Source organism: Dryobates pubescens, chromosome 20 (genome assembly GCF_014839835.1).
Source record: "Dryobates pubescens isolate bDryPub1 chromosome 20, bDryPub1.pri, whole genome shotgun sequence".
In the NCBI taxonomy this organism is placed as follows: domain Eukaryota; kingdom Metazoa; phylum Chordata; class Aves; order Piciformes; family Picidae; genus Dryobates; species Dryobates pubescens.
The window spans coordinates 17,799,393-17,822,234 of record NC_071631.1 but is presented as its reverse complement, the minus strand read 5'-3'; the positions used below and the strand labels follow the sequence as shown (position 1 = coordinate 17,822,234).

Below are 22,842 nucleotides of genomic sequence, written 5' to 3'. Positions count from 1 at the left end.
GTCCCGGCGGCTGCCGCTGCTGCCCCGGAGCTGCTTGGGCTGCCGGAAGCAGCGGCGGAGCGGGGCGGCGCAGTGGGTGGTGATGGCGACGCGGGGGCTCTGAGCGGTACCGATATGGCCGAACTGGCGGCGGCGGCCGAGGGGCCGCCGCGGGGCCGTACGCCCAGTCCAGGCCCCGGGGGGGCGCCGGGGCCGCCCAGCCCCCGAGCGGCCGGAGCGGCGGCGGGATCGGGTGGGACGCCGTCTCCGCCCGGCGCGGCCCGGCCGCCCGCTGCCTCCAAATGGGTCCGTCTGAACGTGGGCGGAACGTACTTCGTGAGCACTCGGCAGACGCTGTGCCGGGAGCCCAAGTCCTTCTTGTGCCGCCTCTGCTGCCAGGACGGGCCCGAGCTCGGCTCCGACAAGGTGAGGCTGCGGCGGGGGCCGGCCCCCACCCCACCATCGAGGCCCCGGAACCGGGCAGTTACCGCCCCTCTTTGAGCCGCCTTAGCTCCTGCGGCAGCCGGTGTGACCGGGGAGCAGAACCCTGACTTGCTGCACGGGCTGGGTGACAGCCTTGGCTGCCGATGTCCTAGGAGTTGGCACCTGCTGACCCCACTTTACAGGACGGGTGACAGCTCCGGCTGCCGATGTCCCCAGGGCTGGAACCCCTTGACCCCACTCTATGAGCTGGGTGACAGCCATGGCTGCTGGTGTCCCGATGGCCAGAACCCCTAACGCTGCTCTGCAGCCCCAGCACTCTGTGTCCCTATGGTGTGGATAGGCAGCTTCCCACTCCCACTGTGCCAGAGGCCCACGTTGCTCTGACACATGCCATCTCTTTGTCCCTTGTGCCCTGTTACACGGCCACAGAGTTGGCTGCATCCCCAAGAAGAGGGCTCAGAGTCTTCTCTGGTGCCTGTCACACCCCGGTGCTGCAGGCACTGATGCCGTTCACCTCCTGTGGTGACAGGCATCTCCTTAAGGAGCTGATCAGCATCTTCCCACAATGGTTGCAGCAGAGAGGGAACTAGAGGGGAAACATTTCTAGAAACAGGATTTGCAATGCTTTCTCACCCTATGCATGGGTGGGGTGGGTTGTTTGTTTCTTTTGCTTAATGTGTTTCACTTTGCTCTCATCAAAGCTCACATGGATGGGGAGTTTTGGAAGTCATGTCAGGTACACTGCAATAGACAAGGATTTTGCAGCACTTATTCTGGTCATTGTGGGGTTTCTGCAGGATTTACTGCAGAAGGTTTCATGAATGTTTTGTGGGTAGGTCAGACTGGGAATCAGTGAGGTCTCTTGCCTCTCTGGTCAGAGTTTAATCAGAAACTAAATCCATGATCAAAATAGAGGCCATCAGCCTCAGTGAGTAGAGGAGATGACGTTCCAGAGTCTTTTTCCCTCCCACTTTTTTATTGCTTTAGAGCAGATTAGCAGGACAAACATTGCTTTAAAGTGATTTAAAGTGTGATGTGGAAGACTTGCTTCAGAACTGGCTCAAGAGATGCTTTTGGTTGTGAATGGTTGGCTATTGGATGACAATAGTTATTGTCTTGCTGGTGACACTGGGGGTGCAGTGCATCCTGTGTCTTCAGTGGTAGAAAGGAATGAAAAAGAGCTGCTTAAACCATCATATGGTGTTGGCTAGAACCAGAGATGCAGTCTTTTAGTTAAACCAGGCTGGGAAACAAAATTTAGACAGAAGACAACTGCCAGTGTTTGGGTTTTATCGCTGCAGTGAAGAGAATCTGCTAGCCCCTGCTTTTCCTCTCTGGGTATATAAACTCTGCTTGTAGAAATGCTTCATTCACAGCATCTGCCAGCGTGGTTGAGCTGCAGGCAGGCTGTGTAGCTGAGTTCAGATACTGGTTTAAATGTGGAGTGCCCCCTTCACAGGCAAATGAAGCCAGGTTCTCGAAGAGAAACTCTTCAGTGTGTTGTTTACCCCTGGAATCCTTAACCCCCTGTTCCGCTGCACAGGATGAGACCGGGGCGTATCTCATCGACAGAGACCCCACCTACTTTGGTCCAATACTGAACTACCTCCGACATGGGAAGCTCATCATAAACAAGGAGCTTGCAGAAGAAGGTAAGAGAAGAATACAGGGGAAGAGCTGCAAAAAAATAACTGTTTGGGAGCAGGGTCACAGAGCCCTCATCAGAGACTTGCCCAAGGCTCCTGACGTGGCAATGTGTGAGGGTGCGAGTGAGGCACATTGCCCAGTGCTCCCAGTTAGTACTGAAGCTTCTCAGAAGGATGATTGAATCTCAGTTAATGATCATTAGATGCTGTATTTTCCTGAAAAGAGAGGCCTGCAGCTTGTAGCACAGCCCCATCACCGTTCTGCTGAGCTCAAAGGCTTCTGTTAGCAGCTCAAAGACCTGTTAGCACATCTCCTCTCCCTCCACAAACATCAGTTCTCTACCACCTTTGGGGACTTTCCCCTAATGAGGCTGTGTGAACAAGATAGAGATGGTACTGTGAGCTTTCCCAGGGAAGGGGAATAATCTTCCTTAAACATCCCCTGAGTCACAAAAGGAGGTGACAGCTAGCTGGTCATTTTCTTCCAGCCTGGGAGCATGAGGTCAGTGAGAGTGGAGATCCATCTATCCAGCATCTGGGGATTTTCTCACATCTGGGCTAGGTTTGGAGTCAGAAGCAGCTGCTGCACCCTTGTGACAGGGTGACCTTTGTTCTATGCTGTACCTTTGGTTCCTTTCTTAGGGGTACTGGAAGAAGCTGAGTTCTACAACATCGCATCTCTGGTGCGGCTGGTGAAGGAGCGGATACGAGACAACGAGAACAGAACCTCTCAAGTAATGCACACTTGCCTTTTGAAGTCAGTCATCTGCTGTAGCACAGGAGAAGAAGTGTGGCTGGAGGCACTTCTCACAGCAGTTCTTTGGTCAGCTTTAACAGGGAGAATTACTGCTTGTAGGGGGGTTCAGGGCATAGCCAGGACAGAGTCCCCAGAGTGGGTCTGTAAGCACAGCCCACGGAGTGTTCCTGTTAGCACTGCAGGGAAAGGCAGTGAACAGTAAGGCAGAGGGGCCAGGAGCTAAGATGGGTAGTTACAAAGCAAAATATACAACTTGGTGGGTAAAGAAAAGTTCAAACTCTTCCTTCTCTAAACCATTTTCTTCCCTTTATTGCTCTCTGCAGCAATTATACCCAGTGCTGCTCAGCACCCAGCAGATTCCATTGCAGAAGACAAATGTTTTCAGAAAGCAGTAACTGGCTTTGAAATCCAAAGAAATTTTGCTTTCACTGGCCCTGAGTCACCTAGGAGGCTGAAGGGTTTTAAGTGTGTCAGCTGTAGGTACCTGGGTTAGAATCAGTTAGAGAATCTTAGAATCACAGAGTGGTTTGGGTTGGAAAGGTTTAAAGTCAGCTCTAAAGGTGGCTTAGTCCAACTCCCTTGTACTGAGCAGGGACATCTGCAATTAGAGCAGGTTGCTCAGAGCCCCAGCCAACCTGACCTGAATGGTTCCAGGGATGGAGCATCTCCCACCTCTCTGGACAACCTGGGCCAGGTTCTCACCACCCTCAGTGGGGAAAAAAGAAGAGTCTTTGTTATCTGTTCTAAATCTCCATCATTTACAGCACCACAGAATCACTGTGGTTGAGAAAGACCTTTAAGATCTTCATTACTTTAAACTTTCCCCCCTTGTCCTGTCACAACAGGCCCTGCTAAAAAGTCTGTCCCCAGCTTTCAGATTGGCCTCTTTAAGTACTGAAAGGCTGCAGCAGGATCTCCACAGAGCCTTCTTGGCTCCAGACTGAGCAACCCAAACTCTGTCAAGCCTGAATGAGCAGAAAGATGAAACTTCAGAAAGCCTTCCTCAAAGGACAAGAGCAGGAGAGGCTTATTGCTCTTCTAGCTTGCTGTTAGTGTGACAATGACTATCCTCAGGCTTACCTTGGTTGTGTGTGCTTTAGGGACCTGTGAAGCATGTGTACAGAGTCCTGCAGTGCCAAGAGGAGGAGCTCACACAGATGGTGTCCACGATGTCCGACGGGTGGAAATTCGAACAGGTACCATTGCTGGCAGAATCCCTCTGAAAGCTCCCCAGGGAATAAGCAGAGTTTGCTATTGAGCTGCACTTCACACTGCCCTTCCCTGCTGAGTAAGCAGCCTCAGCTGAGGAGCAGCCTGCCCCTGGGGAATAACTGACAGAATTCACTCAAGCTGCCGAGAGAGCTCGGTTTCTGTCAGGATTTCTTGTGTCTTCAGATCTCACCTGCATTGCCCACACAGAATCACAGAAGCAGGGGTTGGAAGGGGCCACTGGAGATAATCCAGTCCAAACCCATTGCTCACACATCCAGATGGGGTTTGAACATCTCCAGAGAGAAGGAGACTCCACAGCCTCTCTGGGCAGCCTGGTCCCATGCTCCAGCACCCTTACAGGAAAGAAGTTTTTCCTTACCTTTAAGTGATACCTCCCGTGTTGCACTTTGTGTCCATTGTCCCTTTTCCTATCACTGGGCACCACTGAAAAGAACCCATCCCTATCCTCTTGACATCCACTCTTTAGATATTGGTCAGCATTGATAAAATCCCCTCTTGGGCTACTCTTCTCTGGGCTACACAGTCCCAGGTCTCAGCCTCTCCTCATAAGGGAAATGCTCCAGTCCCCTCATTTTTGTGGCCATCCATTGGATTCTTTCCAGTGGTTCCCTGCTCCTCTTGAACTGGGGAGCCCAGAACTGGACACAATCCTCCAGGGCAGAGTAGGGGGGGGAGGAGAACCTCCCTTGACCTGCTGGCCACAGTGTTCTTCAGGCAGCTTCAGGAACCCACTGGCCTTCCCCATTCAGGCATAATGTCTACCAAGTCCTTCTCCACAGAGCTGCTTTCCAGCAGGCCAAGCCTTCACCTGTACTGGTGCAGGGGGTTATTCCTCCACAGGTCTTGAACTTCATGAGGTTCCCTCTGCCCAACTCTCCAGCCTGACCAGGTCTCAATGCATGGCAGCACAGCCTGGACTTCATCAGATGTACCAGGCCCCAGGAGAACAGTTCTGTGCAGGAAAGTTATTAGAGCCATGAGAAAAATACTGCATGACTTTTCTGGAAGCTCAAAGCCATGGCTCCTGTGTTAGATGAAGAGCTGCTGGATGACTTGAGAAGTACACTTCCTGCAGGTGCCTTTGCAGTGCAGCCAGGGCTGGGTGTCACTGAAGTTGCATATGGTGTTAGTTCCAGATTTGGCTTCTGGAATCAAATTCAGTCCTCTTCTTTAGGAGGCTGGAGAACTGCAAACCAGCTGGCCTTCATGTTAATGCTATATTAAGCAACTGCAGAACAGGCTCTGTGGATTGCAGCTCTGCTTGTCTTCCCAGTGAGCCCAGCTTCAGCCCAAGTGGATGCTGTGGGAAATGTGCTAACACAAAGTGAGACATGGGGTTAGCAACAGCACCTTGCATCAGTTCATTTATAACTGTTCTGTAATGCCTGAAAAGTGTTGCATAGTGGAGAGGCAGCCAAAACCCCTTTCCCCTGTGAGCTGGTAGTGAATCTTGTGACCAGGAGCCACAAGCTGCTGTATGGAAATGCAGCTCTCCAACAGCCAGGTTTTGCTGTCCAGAAATGGACTTACCAGAATTTGCCCTACACCCCCAAACCCAAAAGGCCATAAGCAGGGCTCTACACAGGAATCCACCCTTACACCTCTCCTAGCTTTCAAATCTGTAACAATAGGAGCAAGATACTAGATGCAAGCAAATGCTGCTGCATTCCCTTCCAGTTCCCTTCCTCTGCCATTCACAACATTTGCCCAGATCACTAAGACAGGGATCAGTGTCCTTCCTTACGATGCAGGCACCAGGAAAACTTCCTGTCCAGCACACTCCAGGAGCTGGTTTTGCCCTCCCCAGGACTTGCATTCAGCTCAGACACCCCCAAGGGCAGCAAGCTTGAGAGGACGGAGAGATCTGATGCCTTCACACAGCAGTACAGCCCCTCTCCAGCTATGAGATGATCCACACTGGGTGTCAGAGCAGGAACAGGACAGTGGTGCAGCACAGGACATGTCCTACCCTGAAACAGCCCCAGCTGGGAGGCAAGTGTAGCTCCAATCTATTGCCAAAGTCTTTCCCCAGATGTGCAACCCAGCTGCCTCCTGCCCTCCCCCAAATCACAGCTCATGGCATGCTGAGACACAGTTGGGAGAGGTGGTAACAGATTGCATGTTTGGGAGAGGGAGAGCCTGTTGCTAAATCTCAGCCTGGATGCCAGTGATGGGACAGAGCAGACATTCCCTTCACAGGCTCTTTGGAGAGTACAACTCAGACTGGTTGAGAAAGCTGCAGGAGAACCAGAAGAGAGAAAAGCTGCTGCAGCCTTACTGTCTGGCAGGCTGTGGTCCTCAGAGGAGCATGTGGCCTTTCAGGGTCTCTGCCTTGTCCCATTCAGTTCTACTTAAATTAAGGATGGAACAGAAATGTGGTGTTTTAAACAGAAATCCATTCTCCTCTCCACCCACAGTTCAGCAGTCTGGCAAATAGTGATGTGTGGCACTGAAAGAGCCAGGAGCTTAAACAGTCATAGAATGCTTTGGGTTGAAAGGAACCCTAAAGGTCATCTAGTTCCATTCAAGACAGAGAACAGGGAAGCAAAAGGCAAAAAGTTGATTGGCTTTTTTGTTTGGTTTGGGGTTTTTTTGGTGCTGTGTTTATGGTTTTGCCCTCAGCACAAACATCCAAACCCAGTTAAAACAGTCCTAGAGGTCAGTCAGTTCAACAGTCCCCCCCGCCTCAGCTCTTCCTGCAGCTCTTCCCTGTCTAGGCAAGCTGTTGGCTTCATCTGCCTCACAAACATGGAGCTGCCCCTTCTAAACTCCATTGGGATGTGGAAGTTGGGCTGAACACTGCACATGGAAGTTTCCTAGAGGTGCAGAGGTGGTAAGATTCCTGTGGTTTTCTGGAGATCACTGGGATTTGTTATCTGGAAAGCAGAGCCGAGCTCTAAGTGACAAATTAGCTCTGCACTCCAGGATGTCCTTTTAATGTAATAATGACAAATGAAGACAGATGGGATTTCCTGGAGCAGGTCCAGGCCCCTGCTCACAGCAGTACCAGAATATAATCCTGTATACAGAGAGCAAACTCTGTCTTGACGACATCTGTGTGAAGAGGCGTGCTGGCTTGCCACACAGCCCCAGTTAATCCCACATCTGGCTGTGGGGAAGAGCTGCCCTTTCCAGCTTTGACACATCCAAGACACATCAAAGCTGAGAGCTGAGTTCAGGGTAGTCTGGACCAGGAATTCTGCATCACCTACCCCATATCTGGATTAGCAAATTATCACAACATTTGACCTGATTTTCCTTTTTCTGCCCTCAGTTGTTCGGCATTAACAGCTTCAGGCTGGAATTTCTTCCTGGGACTCCAGGTGCCACTAGAGAGCTCTGGAGCTCAGCTGTGTCCCTGCCTCGAGAGCGCTGGAGCTCCCCTGCCTTGCACACACATAGAGGAAAGCCTGTGACACAGGAGGCTACGGGGAGAAACTGCAGGTCCAGGGCTGCTGTACATTAGAGAGCAATTACACGGAATATCAGGCTGGAAGGGACCCCAAGGACCAACCCTTCTACGTGGTAGTGTAGTTGAAATGAGATGGCCCTGAACTTGAGTTCAGAACAAGGCAGCAGGAGTCTGTGCATCAAAGACCAGGCAGAGAAGGGCAAAATGAACTGCTGAGTGGCAACCTAGATCATTGACATCACAGGAAAGGGCATCCAGCACCAATTGATCCACAACACAGATAGGATATTTTGTTCTAAGTGCCTTTTAGTCTATATGTCCCCGCCAGAGCAGAGCCCTGGCTTGCACCACTGGGATATTATTGCTACAGAGGCATGTTTCAGCTGTCAGAATAAAGCAAAAGTCCCAACATTTCATAGTTACCTTGGCTGTCTCCTGTTGCACAGCTGATCAGCATTGGATCTTCCTATAACTATGGAAATGAAGACCAGGCAGAATTCCTCTGCGTTGTGTCCAGGGAGCTCAACAATTCGACCAACGGCATCGTCAAGGAGCCAAGTGAGAAGGCAAAGGTAAGCTGCCTGCTCAGCTCTACTGACTTGAGCTCCCCTCTGCAGGGGAAAAGCTTTTCCTACACCAACAGATCCATGTTTTGCAGTAGCAGTTCTAGGTACCAGCTTTCCTGTTTCCTCATGGTCTTGGAAGAGTGCAGGTTTTACTGTAAGGCAAAGAGCTAAGGAAGGCTCTTGGTGCGTTTCAGATTAGCACCAGAAAAACCTGGAGGAAAGAGAGACTTGATAAAGGCAGGACAGCACAGCAAGGACCTTTGACATTGATCACATTTTGGGGTTTTCAGTCCCCTCTTTTCCCCAGGACAGCACCAAAAGGTGATAAGATTCTTAACTCCTAGCAGGAGTTTGTAGAGGAGGGGCTGGGTCAGCTTTTACCAGCCTGTCGTTTGTTATGGTAGCATAAGAGCCATCAAGCAGCCCTCACCTTAGCTCACCACAGAATCACAGATATATTCAGGTTGGAAAAGACCCTCAGGATCACCAGGTCCAACCATTAACCCTACTCTAGAAGGGTCACCCCATAACCATATCCCCAGGCACCACATCCAAATGACACATGCAGGGTTGGTGACTCCACCACCGCCCTGGGCAGCACATTTCCAATCCCTGACCGCTCTTGCCATGAAAAAATGTTTCCTACTGTCCAGTCTAAACCTACCCAGTGGCAGCTTGAGGCTGTTCCCTCTTGTCCTATGGCTAATTACCTGTGAGAAGAGACCAGCACCAGCCTATCTACAGTATCCCTTCAAGTAGCTGCGGACAGCAATGAGGTCTCCCCTCAGCCTCCTCTTTTCCACACTAACCATCCCCAGCTCCCTCAGTCGCTCCTCAGAAGATTTATTCTCCAGACCCTTCCCCAGCTTCCTTGCCCTCCTCTGCCCTGGCTCCAGCACCTCCACAGCTCTCTTGTATTTAGAGATACCAGACTCTGAATGTGACCTTTTGCAGCTGCAAGGTGTTGATGGAAGCTGTCCTCTCTTTCAGATTCTCCAGGAGCGAGGGTCCCGGATGTGACTCGAGGGTCCCCGGCGCAGGCTGCCAGCGGTCCGCGGGGCGGCGCCACCTTGTCCTTGTACAGTAACCGAGCTAAGCAAAGCCAAGCCTGTCCTGCCATTGGGGAATAATTCTGGTCATAACCAAAGGCTTCCCTCCTACCCTGGAAACCAAGGAAGGAAAAGACTCTTCCCAGTTGGATGGTCCTTTCCACAAGTGTTTTCTTTTCTTGGCCAGCGCTGTATCGAATCTTTCCAGCAATGGCTGGGCTGGATTCCCAGTCGGAGCCTTTGCAAAGGTTGCTCAGGTCCACAGGCCCTTGTTGTTCTCTGTCCCACCTTCCACAGGCTGGCACGGGTGGGAAGATCCATATTTGAGCTGTGCCATTTCTTGCACCCAGGTCTGCCACCAGAGAAGTGCAGGGACCTTGCAATGCTCCCCCTCCTGAGCAGTCAGCCCCCTGCCCCTAAACCAGAACAGGGCTTTCAGAGGGGAAACAAAACAACCACTTGTAAAAAAAAACAACCAACCCACACAGACTTTTCCATTTGTGCTTTGTATTTGTTCCTTGTTCACTTCCTAAGAGCTGAGTTTAGATAATAATAAGGGGAGGGGAGTTGTGTGCACATCTAGCCCAGGGCTCGCTGGTGCCACCGTTACATCTGGGCTCCTGGCACTCTCCAGAGCCCATGGCTTTGCATGCATAAACAAAAAGAGACCTGTGTTCACCCAGAATAATGATAGAGTGAGAGTTCTGTCCTTTACACCTCTCTGCTGAGGAAGAGCAGCGACATCTTCCCCTCCAGTCCCCTGCCATGGCCATATCTTAGCCTGGTGCAAAGTCACAAGCTTAGGGACTTGTTGCTGCCAAGTTCAGCTTTGCCTTGTTTGTCTCCAGCAGCATGGGCTCTCTGTCTCCCTCCTTCTCACCCAGGGAGGACTTCAGGCAGAATTTCTTTTGTACTGTAGCAAGCAGGTAGGTTTGGTTTAACCCATGAGATCCTTTGCAGAAGAGATTCCCCCCTTCACATGAAGCGATATATCTGCAGCCCCCCTCCTGTGTCCCCACCTTCAAGGAATCACCTGAAATTGCAGAGGGACATCACAGAGCTGGGGGGGAGGGGGGTGTTGGTGAAAAGTTGCCAAACTGTTGTACTGTTTCTTGTCCAAAGTGATGTGTTGACTTGTGACTCTTCTTTTGTTTTGGAATGCCTTGGATGGATGTGCAAAATGTTCGTTTTGTGCCTCTCTTGAATTCTGATCTTAGCCAAACTGCAGTCACCGGTTCCCCTCTGTTGACCTGTGCCATCCCTAACCAAGGGCATGTCCCTCCTAGGCTGCTAAATGGAATTTCTTAGGAGTTTGCTGCATGGGTTTTTTCCACCCCCCCTTTCATCCTGGCTTTGGTCTCTGTAGCCCAAGTATCAAGGCACTTGGGTCTCTTTGAGTTAAGTCCCAAACTGACATTCAGCAGGAAGCTTCTGGAGCTCGCAGCCGTTGACAAGCTTGGAGCAGATGTTTCTCAAGAAGGTATCAGAATGTTCCTCACCTGCACTGAGGAGCTGGGCTCCTCTCTGGAGGACTTCAGCTACCCAGGGCCTCCTTAAAGTTTGGAAGTAGGTTAGGCACGTTTCCCATCTTACCACTTGTTGCTGACAGCCTTGCAGCAGTGTTACCAACAGTCCCACCAGCAGTTCAGCAGACAAGATGTGCAGGGACCCCGAGTGGCACTGCTGCACTCTGCCTCTTTTCAGTGCTCCTTGCCTGTCCTTCCCCATCCTGCTTTGCCAACGTACCTCCTCCGGTGGAGCCTTTGCCTCGCTCTCCAGAAGGACTGGTTAATGACCCGTGCTAGCTTAGGCCTGGGGACAAAGGACTGTGCCAAACCTTTTGGGATTCACCTTGTGTCAGTTGCAGGCTGTTGAAGCACAGCTGGCTTGCCATCGGGCTGAAGAACCTGGCTCTCCTTCCCTCCATCTTCCCAGTTTGCAAGGCGGTGAGGTGGAATTGGTGTGGTTAGAGCAAACACCTTGGCTGGGCCTGAACAACACTGTGATGTGTATAGAGATCTCTCCTCTGTCAGTATCTTACAGCCTCAGTCATTAGCCATCTGTTCTCACAGCTAAGACATCAAGAAGCACATGTATGCAAGACAACAGCCTAAGAAGCCCCTGCACGCTCGTTTGTCTTCTTTCCCCATCCTCAGAGGAGGGAGTTTCTGAGAGCTGACCAAGAAACACCAAACTAAAGGCAACAGGAACTGGCTGGGCTGCTTTTGTCCCATGGATGCCAGCTGAGCATCTTGCTCTGCAAATCACAGCGCTCAGAGCAACGCCGCTTGCTAGAGGGAGACTCTGTCCAGTACAGCCCAAGGAGATGAGAACGATACCTTGCTGCTTTTTTGAGTCACCAAAACCACCATCTGTGGTGGGGAGGACCACCTGACACCAGAGCGATGCCATCACTCCCCTCTGACCCTCAGAGGGCCTAACCCTTGCCACTGTGGAACAGCTGTTTAACTCTCGTGCACAAGAAAGACCTTGGAAGCTGCATCTTGATTCTCCTCTCACCCCCTGCTCTCTGCAGCCAGGACATTGTCAGGAGGTTGAAGACTCTGAGTTCCACTGCAGGGTCTTTAGGTTGAGGAAAACAAGTTTATGGTAGAAACCCAATCATCAGTACTGGACACTCGGGTTCTTGGCTGATAGTTAGGACCAGGCATGAAGTCCATCCAGAGCCAGGGGGAGGATTTCTCCTTTCCCAACTGTGCCAGGTCACTTTTACCCCGAGACCAAGGTTGGTCTCTGCATTCTGCCCCAGTTGCATCCCTTCTGTGCTCAAGGCAGGGCTTTTCCTTCCATTGCCTTTCACTCAGTCACAGCTGCAGCAGCCCTAGCGCTGAATTAGGAGGAAATTCGTCCCTTTCACTCTGAAAAAAAAACCCCAAAACAAAGGTAGCACATGGTGGTGAGCAGCAGGGGAAGCGAGCAGGGGTGGATCTCCTGCTTATCCAAGAGTGTTGTGCCTCTTGGGAAGGTTCACTTTCACGCACTACTCCTGGGAATGGCAAGTCTGACACTTTGCTTTGGTTGGGTTTTCAGTTTGCCTTTTTTGTTTGTTTGTCTGTGGGGTTTTTTCTTTTTTTCCGGTCGGGTTTGTTCTGTTTTACACAACTTTCCCAGTGGCCTAAATTGTTCCATTATGGCAAGACTGGAAATAACCTCTTCAAAGTGTCTTTGTTTCTGCACATTTTTAACAATGGATTTTTCTCAGGGGTGACTGAGTGGGCTGAGGTGGAGGGGGGGGCACGGTTTGGGTGGCTGCGGGGGGGCGGTGGGGATGGGGCAGCTCCCCAGCCTGCAGCTGGGCCGTGGGCTCCTCCCCTCCCCTTTGCTCCCAAACCCGGAGGTTTTGTACAGTTTGTCCTGTGTCAGTGCCCTTTGCTACTGTTTCTCTTTGTTTATTAAATGTGTTTGAATAACAGGTGAGATGCTGTGATTCTTTTCTGATGGTTTTCTTTCCAATAAAGATTCTGAGACGGGGTTGAGAAGCTTGAAGGAGCGGTCTGCAGCCTGCTGCTTTTTCTCTGCATCCCTTTGCCACCTCACCACGCTGGGTTATGCAGACTGGGTACCTGCTGCTGCCTCCATTCACAGAATCATAGAGTGTTAGGGGCCTCAAAAGCTCCTCCAGTCCAACCCCCCCCCCCCTGCCAGAGCAGGGTCACCTAGAGCAGATCACACAGGAAGACATCCAGGTGGGTCCTGAGTATCTCCAGAGAGGGAGGCTCCACAACCCCCCTGGGCAGCCTGTTCCAGGGCTCTGTCACCCTCACAACAAAAAACATTTTCCTCATGTTTCCATGGAACTTCAATGCCTCAACTTCCACCAGTGCCCCTTGCCCCTTGGGCGTCACCACACAGATCCTGGCTCCATCCTCTTGGCACTCTCCCTTTCTATGTTTATAAACATGAATGAGGTCACCTCTCAATCTCCTCCAAGCTGAGGAGCCCTCAGCTCCCTCAGTCTCTCCTCACAAGGAAGATGTTCAGCTCCATCATTTCCATGGCTCTGCACTGGACTCTCTCAGGCAGCTCCCTGAGGTCCTCCCTGAACTGAGGGGCACAGAACTGGACACAATATTCCAGATGCAGCCTCACCAGGGCAGAGTAGAGAGGGAGGAGAACCTCTCTCGACCTACTAACCACAGCCCTTCTAATACACCCCAGAATGGCATTGGCCTTCTTGGCCTGAAGAGCACATTGCTGGCCAAGGATGATTTGCCAAGAGGAGTTAACTTGCAGAGAAAAAGGCAAACTGAAGCTCATTTCTGAGTCCCTGTTAGACAAAAGAACCTAAACTTAGATATCTATCATTTCCACTGAACCCCAAGCAAGTAGAACAGTGAGAAGACTCCTGTAGCCTTCCAGTATTCGAAGGGAATTAGAGGATGACTGAAGAGAGGCATGAAAGTGGCAGGAGGAGGGGTAATGGCTTCAAACTAGAAGAAGCTGCATTTAGATGAGACATGAGGAAGAAATCCTTCCCCAGGAGGGTGGTGAGGCACTGGAACAGGTTACACAGAGAAGTTGAAGTTCCAAGCCTGGAAGTGTTCAAAGCCAGGTTGGATGGAGCCTCGAGCAACCCAGGCTAGCAGGAGGTGTCCCTGGCTGTGGCAGGGAGGTTGGAACTCAATGATCTTTACAGGTCCCTTCTAACCTGAACTACCCCATGATTAATGCAAGTGTTTAAGTGTGAGCAGCTAAGAGAGGAAGAAGATTGCTTGCCAACTGTAATTTGCAAAGCCCCTCCCTGACTCTGGACCAGCACACATGATAGGAAGGTCTGACCATTTCAGGCAGCTTTGCCCCTTCCTCTGCCACAAGACACTGGACATCTGCAGAAGCTTGAGCACAGCTCTCCATTTCCCACACAAGACCACAGGTACAAGGTTTTGCTCTGACTAAGACAAAAGGAGGGAGCTTGAAAATAAGGGGAGGTGTTAAACCAGCTTCCCCCTGTGCTCTGAGCCAGCAACTGACTGCCCTGGGCACCCAGCTTTAGCCCAAAAAAGCCTGGGAGAGGTTTCAAATACTTGCTCTATTAGCTCTGCCCCAAAAGCTGCCAACCTTGCCCATGCTTGTGCCTTTAGCAAGGCCAGTGGATTAGCTGAGATTTGGGCTCTTTACAGAGCACTGCAGCTCAGAAATGCCTGAACCACCGAGGTACCAACAGCAGGGAGGCAAAGAGGCAGAGCAGGCAGTCAGGCTTCGGTGATGGTTGGACAGCACTGACAATTCAATCCCAACATGGGGGGAAGGGGAGGTGGAGAAAAGACTTAAGTGGATTCATTTAGTCCCACTTTTGACTACAAGTGGCTGCTGACCACTGTAGCTGCTCTGAAAGCTGCCCAGCAGGCACACTGCATGCCTCCACTTCATCACACCATGAGAGGAGCCTCAAAACAACTAGGCTGGCACATCCCCAAAGCAGGGTTTAGCACCAGTGCAGTGGAAGAAGCCATGACTGCCCCTCCACAGGATCACCACAGCTCGCAGGCACGAGGGGCAGAAGACATGGCTGAGCTAAGTCACCACACAGCGTGGGTGAATTTCAGATAGCGCTTTCCAAACCTCCTTGACCCATCCCCATATCTCTGTGCCAGACCTGACTGCAGGTCTGGACTGCCAGAGAACTTGCCCAGAGCAAAGCCATGCTCACATACCAGCAGCATCTTGGCCAGAGAGGGAAGCTGCAGGGCTGGCACAGCTCACCCCACACACGTATTCAGTCATGTTCACAAGGTAGAACTTGTCAGCAGAAATCCAAATTACAGCTGGCATCTCAAGCTTGCAGCCATAACCTCCCTGCTCCCCCTCTTCAGGGCTGCCCTATAAGGCCACACAGGATGAAAAAGCCTTTGTGCAGGAGCTCTAACCAGCTCCAGATCTGCCAGGCATGTGGGTCCCCAAACGCAGCCCTGCATCACCCTGCAGAAGGCACAAGAGTCATTCTGTGGCTCCTGCTGGAGCCACCAGATCTTTGCACCACCCCCCACTTTCCCACCCAAGGCTGGGCACCCCACTAAACTCCTTTGAAATGCAGTTTCTTTACTTCTTGCTGCAGCAAACAGGATTCCCCAGCATCACCAAGTGGCAAGACATCGTGAGGGACAGGCAGCAGCCACGCTGCAGGCAACACCCTACCTATAACAAAAATGAGCCCCAAGTGCCAGCTCCTAACAGATCCTGCTGCTGTCAGGGGCCAGGCCAAAGCTCAGCTCTCCCTGTTGCTGAAAGCCAGGCTGCTCTAGAGCTGTTGCAACAGCAGGAGAAGGGAAAGAAGGGGACAGCTGGCAGCAGAACTGACTTCAGCAGAGAGTTAAAAGCCCTGCCTCTTGTTTGGGTTTATCAGAGAACCCCAGGCTGTCTCCAAACCCTGCTGCCCAGAGAAGGTGTGGGGTGCCTGGTGGATGTACCTCCCATAGGACAAGCAGTCCCTAGGGCTGTCACCACAACTTAGTGCCTGCTTGTGGAAGGATCAGGTCCCTCCCACCCCTTAGGGGCAACGAATTCCCCAGGTGGCTTTGCCAGGTGCTGGGGAGAAAGCTGAGTAACCAAACGTGGCTGGGATTTCCCAACAGTCATGGAGCAATGCAGTAAGTAGCGCACAGAGAAACTTAAAAACCCATTATCAGCCTTTTCAGCATTGGAAAGGACATGAAAGGAGCATTCCCACGGCCCTCCCCTGGAAAGCAAGGCTAGGCTGAGCACACCTTGGCCACCGTGCAATGCCCGGGGGCTCACCTCACCACAGCACCACAAACCCTCCATTAGTCACCCCAGGCAGCAGCCCCGCTCGCCCCTGCCAGTTGTGCCTGGAGCTTCCCCGGCCTGCCTGCTCACGTCTGTGGACAAAGAGGAGACCTGAAGGGACCTTAAAGAGAGGAAAGGGGTTTAGCAGCATCAAGGCATCAGCATCTGACCTCTCATCCCGAAGCTCCAACAAAAAGCAGTGGAAACTGCTGCTGCATTTCCCCTCTCTCTCAGCGCAGGTCCGGGAGGGCGAGAGCTGGCGAGGCAGAGGTCTGGCCCCAGCCAGAAGTGCATCTTGCACAACACCTACGCTCTTCTGCTCTGCCTCGGGCTCTTTGGGTCACTCACCCAGCCAGCTGCACCAGGAACAAAGCAATCAAGCCACATCTATTTGCAGACAGAAAGCCTGTAGATATTTTCAACCCAGCTCCCTGACTTGTTTGGGGAAACAAGGACCTCAGCCAGGACCTTCCAACTGGATCTAGTTTTGAGGCAGTCACCGAAGGTTTAACCCAACTTTCATATGGGCAAATAACCCCCAGGTACCCTCTTCCTTCCAGGGCTGGAGAAACACATTGGTTTCTCTAAGCCACAGGAAAGGAGGAGCTGCAGCCCTCTAGCAATTGCCTTCAGGTGGTGGTGATACAGATGACCCTCTGCCAGTATTGATTACTGGAGACCTCCATCCCTCCTAGGGGGCTCCCAGCAGATGGGAGTTTGATGCAAATCCATCATCAGCCTGAAGGGCAGAGAGGCCTCAAGTTTCATGGCTCTCAAAGAGCTCCTTGGCATCAGAGCTCAGCAGGTCTCTGCATCACCAAGAAAACCCTTGGCAAAGGTGAGCAGCTTGCACCCATGATCTAGCTCAGGGCAGTCTGGGCAGCAGGTCCCTCAGCACAGCCAGGAAACCACGCACCACTGCTCTTGATTAATTCAAATGACAGTGGCTAAAAATGAGGAAAACTCTTTGGCCACCCAAGCAAAGAGCTAGGACCTTAACCCAGGTGCCCAGTTCAAGGTGTCTCAGGAATACAGGCAGGTTGGTCACTAAAGGGCTAGGAAACACCTAACCAATGGTCCTGCTCACCCTGGAGTGTGGTGGGGGCTCATCTGAAATCTGAGTGCAGAGAAAGATGTAAAAAGAAAGAAGGTGATGGTTGGGATCTGCCCAGCCAAAGGGGATTTGCCCATGAAACTAAGGCCTGTGGCTACATCTTGCTGTTTCCACACACAGTCCTAATGGCCCTAAGGCACACAGCCACCTGCACTTCCCAGGGGCATGAGGAGCTCCTGTGTCTCCTTTCCCAGGAGTCACAAGGCTGAGTGAACTTAATGATTCCCTTGGTTATGGGCAGGAAGAGCCTAGGTCTCAGCCCTGCTGTGACTTCCAGGCATCACCTTTCCCTTCCTTAGTGCAACTGTCCTTGGGCAAAAGACCTGAGCGGGACCTGGCTGGGATGGCAGAGCATCTGCTGAGAGCTGCACAGACAAAGTTAATTCTCTTGGTTAGCTGGAGCATAAAAATCTGCTGACTTCCAAAAAAAACCCATGCTCCACAAGTTCTGGCTGGACACATTCAACCCCCCCTCAACCTCCTCACCTGCTCCAAGGACCCAGCAGCCAGCCACAGGGAAACACTTCTCGTGATCCTTCCCCCACTAAATCCCTTAATCCTCTTTAATAGAAGCCAAGGTAACTGACAATTAAGACCTTGATAGATAAGATCTGGCAGAGTGAAAATCACCAACCACTGCTGAGGGTCCCCAGCTGTCAGTCCATGGGAGGGATGGGCTTAGGCTCTCACCCACAGCTGCAGCGCAGCCCAGCAAAGCTCCCCCTGCCTCATCCTCACCTCCTGGCCAGAGCTTTCATGCAGCTAAGAGAAGGTCACCCCATCTCTTCAAGAGCTCCACTTTCAGGGAACACACCACCCTCCTCATCTTCACCACTGTGGGAAATTGCTGGAAGAAAAGCACCGGCAGCTTCCAGATATCCTCAATAAACTCAGCCAGGTTCCTAGCAAAGACCTCTGTCCCACTCCCAGGGCAGCACAGGGCATCATGGCATTTCTAGAGCCACACAATCATCACAGAATTATAGAATCATGATGCTTGGAAAAGACCTCTAAGACCATCATCCAGCTGCCAGCCCAACACCACCATGCCCACTAAACCATGTCCTGAAGTGCCATGTCTGCACACTTCTATGTCTGGTGACTCCACCACCTCCCTGGGCAGCCTGTTCCAATCCCTGGCCACTCTTGCAGCAAAGAAATATTTCCTAACCTCCAACCCAAACCTTCCCTGGTGCAATTTCAGGTCATTTTTCTCTTGTCCTATCTCTTGTTACTTGGGAGAAGAGACCAAACCTTTCCTCTCTCCAACCTCTTTTCAGGGAGTTGTGGAGAGCAATGAGGTCTCCCCTCACATTTTCATGGCCCTGAGGAGAGCTCCCCTTCTTGGCACTGACCTCTCTGCCTCCTGAGTGATGCTCAGGCCCTGGGAAAGTCACAGGCAGTGACCAGGGAGGGCACAGCAGTCAGGAGGGCAAGAGCCAGGCTGCACACAAACCATCTGCAATCACCCATGGTAAAGAGCAGGGACAAGCCACATCTTGCTAGATTCCTGGAAGCTGATGGGAGCTGTCAGTGCATGCTCTGGTACCAGCTGCCTCCTCATCCCCCAGTTCCCATCTCCACACTAAGCACTGTCCCCAGTACTGGCTAATGGTCATGAAACCCAGTCCCAGGAGGGGGATTTCTCCCCTGGTGTCACACTCATGCTATTGGTGAGCAGAGTGGGAGTTCTCCCCCGGTGTTACACCCATGCTATCGGTGAGCAGTGAGCACAGAGCAGCCAGGCAGAGCCACAAGCAACCCAGGAGAGCAGAAAACATCAGGATGTGGGAGCAAGGTGAGGGGAACTGCTTGGAAGCTCACTACAAATCACCACTTGGCCTGGTCCCATTCTCCCAGCAGCAGCAGAGCTGGGCTGTAGGAGGTTTGCCAGCACTGTTCAGATTCTGCCCCTGCCTTGCCTCAGTCTCAGGCTAGGACTCTGTTTTCAGGTTCAGGTTCAAGGGAAGAATCAGAGCAGGAGTTTAATTTGGGACTGAACTTGGGGCAGGAATAGCTCCCTGCCCTGAACTCCTCTGCAGAACCATGGTTGAAATGTCACTTAGTTTCTCTTGCTCTTTAAAGAGCTCCCAGACCAACCAATCCCCCCCACACACTCCTGCAAGATCCAATCTGTCAGATTTGATAGCCTGGACCTCTGGAACAAATTCAACTGATCTTTCTCAAAAGTGATTTGCAATCTCTGAGGCAATTGCCTGTTGTTTTCCAGCCACATGTTCTGCCCCCAGACTGCTGCTGAGGCTCCTGAGCTCAGGAACTGGTTTGTGGAGCTGTAACACACTGGTAAGGACCTGCACAGAGCAGGGGACTTGAGCCACCTCCACCCTGCCCCAGGCACAGCCTGTCCTTAAGGGCTGCAAGCAATGGCTGGCAAGGGACATCCTGCAGACACAAGCCCGTGGTGTTGGGCCAGGCTGCTCCCCTTGGGCCAACACTTCAGTCAGAGCTAAATCTGGATTCTCTGCTGTCAACTTACTGAGTGACCTTGGGAAAGTCAGCTGGGATATAACACAACCCACCTGGGGGAGGATGGCAAAGCAAGCCAAGGCCTCAGGAAGAAAAGGCACTTAAAAAGTCACTTATAAAGGTGTTTAGCAGGAGAAGTGCTTGGCTTTCCTACTCCCAACAGCCAGCCAGTGACCCCCAAAAGCAGTCCTATCACCCCACAGAGTTTACAGTAAACATCTCACTTCTGTCCATGCATCTCATTTTACTCACTGATAAAACACATGTCCAGCACACACCAGGGCTGGGCTGGGGCAGCAGCATCAGCATGCAGACACCAAGCCTACCATGGACAAGAAACTTTCCTCCCCATTTCCATCCCTGCTCCCAAGCCACATCCACCAGTGGTTCTCCTTCCCCACACCCAGCCATACTCCTGACTTCCCCACTGCACCCTGCTGTTAAGTCTCCTTCCTGAGTGGCTCTGGAGGAGGAGGGGGCTGCTCTTCTCCCCATAGAGAAGCCACAAGCCCTGAGTGGCTCTGGAGGAGGAAGGGGCTGCTCTTCTCCCCACAGAGATGCTACAAGCCCTGAGTGGCTCTGGAGGAGGAGGGGGCTGCTCTTCTCCCCACAGAGATGCTACAAGCCCTGAGTGGCTCTGGAGGAGGAGGGGGCTGCTCTTCTCCCCACAGAGAAGCCACAAGCCCTGAGTGGCTCTGGAGGAGGAGGGGGCTGCTCTTCTCCCCACAGAGAAGCCACAAGCCCTGAGTGGCTCTGGAGGAGGAGGGGGCTGCTCTTCTCCCCATAGAGAAGCCACAAGCCCTGAGTGGCTCAGGAGGAGGAGGGGGCTGCTCTTCTCCCCACAGAGAAGCCACAAGCCCTTACTGAGGACAAGATACAGCTACCTGCAGGCTAAACATAAAACTCTTCCTAAGAGATGAGCTACATAAATGTCCCAGACCCTCGTGTTTCACAGCACAAAGGGCTGCCTGCCCTTGTGGGGAGCAGCCACCAACCCTCACCCCAGCAGCAGCTTGTCCTTCCTCACAACTGAGGGAAACTGAGGCACAGAAGAAGCAGGGAGAATCACTGTGTGAGCACTCCTGTTCTGCTGCCATGAACATGGAATGTGCTGCCCAGGGAGGTGGTGGAGTCACCATCATTGGAGATGTTCAGGAGGAGACTTGATGGGGTGCTTGGTGCCATGGGTTAGTTGTTTAGGTGGGTTGGACTGGTTGATGGGTTGGACGCGATGATCTTGAAGGTCTCTTCCAACCTGATCTATTCTATTCTATTCTAACAGCTGCTGGGGTTCCTCTATTACAGGGAGGGACATCCAAGGAGGCTTGAATGCTGATGTCTTGGGGGTCACTGGAAGAAAAAGAAACGGTGCTCAGACCTGAACAAGACAGAAGCAGCTGATCAGGGCAGAGAGTGGCCATGAAGACAGACTGTGCTGTTCCTTGTCCCATCCTGGGCATCCTGTGTACCCAGGCATTGCACAAGCTGGACAGAGGGAAGCACCTTTGCTCTGGTTCATCTATTCCCAATAAAAGCACAGTAAGCACCCAGGTGTGGCTCTTGCTGTGAACTTCAGTCCTGATCCCAATGCCAGTGACAAGAGCTGCTCACAGGTGTGTGAAAACCTGCCTGGGGTCTGGAGATCCCTGGTCTCTCACATTCACAGCTTGACACCAGGAGCAGGTTGTCTGACAACATCAAGCCCACAGGAGCACAGAAACACACACCAGCTGGCAGCACCCATCCTCTGTGGTTGGCCTGGGAATCACAGAATTGACAGGGTTGGAAGGGACCTCAAGGACCATCCAGTTCCAACCCCACACCTCACACTACAGCAGGCTGCTCACAGCCACATCCAGCCTGGCTGCAAAAACCTCCAGGCAGGAGGCTTCCACCACCTCCCTGGGCAACCTGTGCCAGTCTCTCACCACCCTCCTGGGGAAGAGCTTCTTCCTAACATCCAATCTGAATCTACCCATTTCTAGTTTTGTTCCACTCCCCCCAGTCTTATCATTGCCTGACACCCTAAAAAGTCCCTCCCCAGCTTTCTCGTTTAACCAAGGGTTTGTGGCACAGATAGCCAAGCCAGCACTAGAACAGACTTATTCCTTTACCTTTATAGAGGCAGAAGGCAGCGAGGAGGCCATGTGGATCTTGGCAGCACATCTCCAGGTCGTTGCAGCAGCTGTGCAGGTCGGGCTGCCCAGGGACGCAGATGTCCTACAGCCAGGGGCAGAAGGTGGAGGGCAGCCGCGGGGTCTGCAGCCCCGCTGGAGAGTCCTCCTTGGTGAGCAGGCGCAGAGAGAGAGAGAGAGAGAGATGTGAGGGAAGCCAGAAATCTTCTGCTGGACAGACTGGAGAGCCGGCCAGGGCAGCTGGGAACAGAGAGGAGCTGTGCTTCTGCCTTTTTTTGCAGGTTTGCTGTTGCCGGGGAGAGAGGTTTCAGGCTGTCCTCCAGCTAATTCACACCAGAGAGACAAGCCCTTGAATTAGTTGCATTATCTGCGCCCAGCTAAAGTGGACAAAGGATTAAAGTGTGCTGAGCACCACCACCGTGATTTGCATCTCAGAGCCCCTTCCCACGGGGGGGCCCCCCTCTGCTCCCAGCCTTTTTTCTTTTTTTTTTCCCCCCCTTCTCTTTTTTCTTTTGTTTTGGCTGGGAGCCAGCCAGGATAAGAGCCCTGTTTACAGAATTGATGCCTAGGTTAATATTGCAGAAGACTTCATCAAAGCTTTCAGTCGCTACTGAAGCAGAAGGCTCTACCCCGTGGGCCACGAGCTGAGCAGGCGGCGCACCCCGGGGGGATGGATGAGCCTCCGGCGCTTCTCCCTACCCTCCGTCCGACCCAATCCACTCTCTCAGCCTGAGGTATGGAACTAACTTTCTGCCCACCAGGGCAATGCTTGAGCAAAACCCAAGGCACCGCTCAGTTTTAAAGCTGCCCACCAGACCCAAACGTCGTTGCAGGGAAACTCCACCATTTGTGTGCGTGTTCCGTCGATCCTGTGCTCTGCTCTGACCCTGTGGCCACTTTCCCTGAGGTCATCCAGCTGCTAAAGATGATTTTGATTTTAAATGCATGTTTATTCCCGTGGAGAGGATGGGGGATGCTGTTGCTGTACGTTTCTTGCGGCTGCTTTCCAGGCAGGGCTCCCTCAGAAGACGCTCTAGAGCTAAGCAGAGCTAAAGCAGCAGCCTATCTGCGAATCAATGGAGCCTGATTAATTAGTGGCTGTAAAGGTGGGGTTTGACCACTAGCACTGGGTAGGTAGGTGCAGTTTTCCTGGAGGACTCACACTGAGCTCAGCTGCAACGTGCAAGCTTTATGCATTTCTGGCTTGCTTGGCAGTTGCAGGGATTTTTCCTTCTCTGCTCAGCGTGGGGACTGA

General features: G+C 52.3%; 1 protein-coding gene across 1 annotated transcript; it reads left to right on the top strand.

The window, feature by feature from the left end:
* The first annotated feature begins 34 nt into the window (after positions 1–34).
* On the top strand, positions 35–11,533 carry KCTD2 (potassium channel tetramerization domain containing 2). The gene is made up of 6 exons (XM_054170639.1): positions 35–405; positions 1,967–2,075; positions 2,712–2,803; positions 3,927–4,022; positions 7,918–8,043; positions 9,028–11,533. Exons 1-6 carry the CDS (start codon positions 115–117, stop codon positions 9,055–9,057), a joined length of 744 nt encoding a protein of 247 aa, XP_054026614.1. The 5' UTR covers positions 35–114; the 3' UTR covers positions 9,058–11,533.
* The last annotated feature ends 11,309 nt before the right edge of the window (positions 11,534–22,842 follow it).

What these genes read in the sequence shown, in the direction of transcription:
- KCTD2 (XM_054170639.1), top strand. Translation starts at nt 115, where the DNA reads ATGGCCGAACTGGCGGCGGCGGCCGAGGGGCCGCCGCGGGGCCGTACG. An exon ending in CCGAGCTCGGCTCCGACAAG is followed by an intron (nt 406 to 1,966) that starts GTGAGGCTGCGG and finishes TCCGCTGCACAG; the next exon opens with GATGAGACCGGGGCGTATCT. An exon ending in CAAGGAGCTTGCAGAAGAAG is followed by an intron (nt 2,076 to 2,711) that starts GTAAGAGAAGAA and finishes TTCCTTTCTTAG; the next exon opens with GGGTACTGGAAGAAGCTGAG.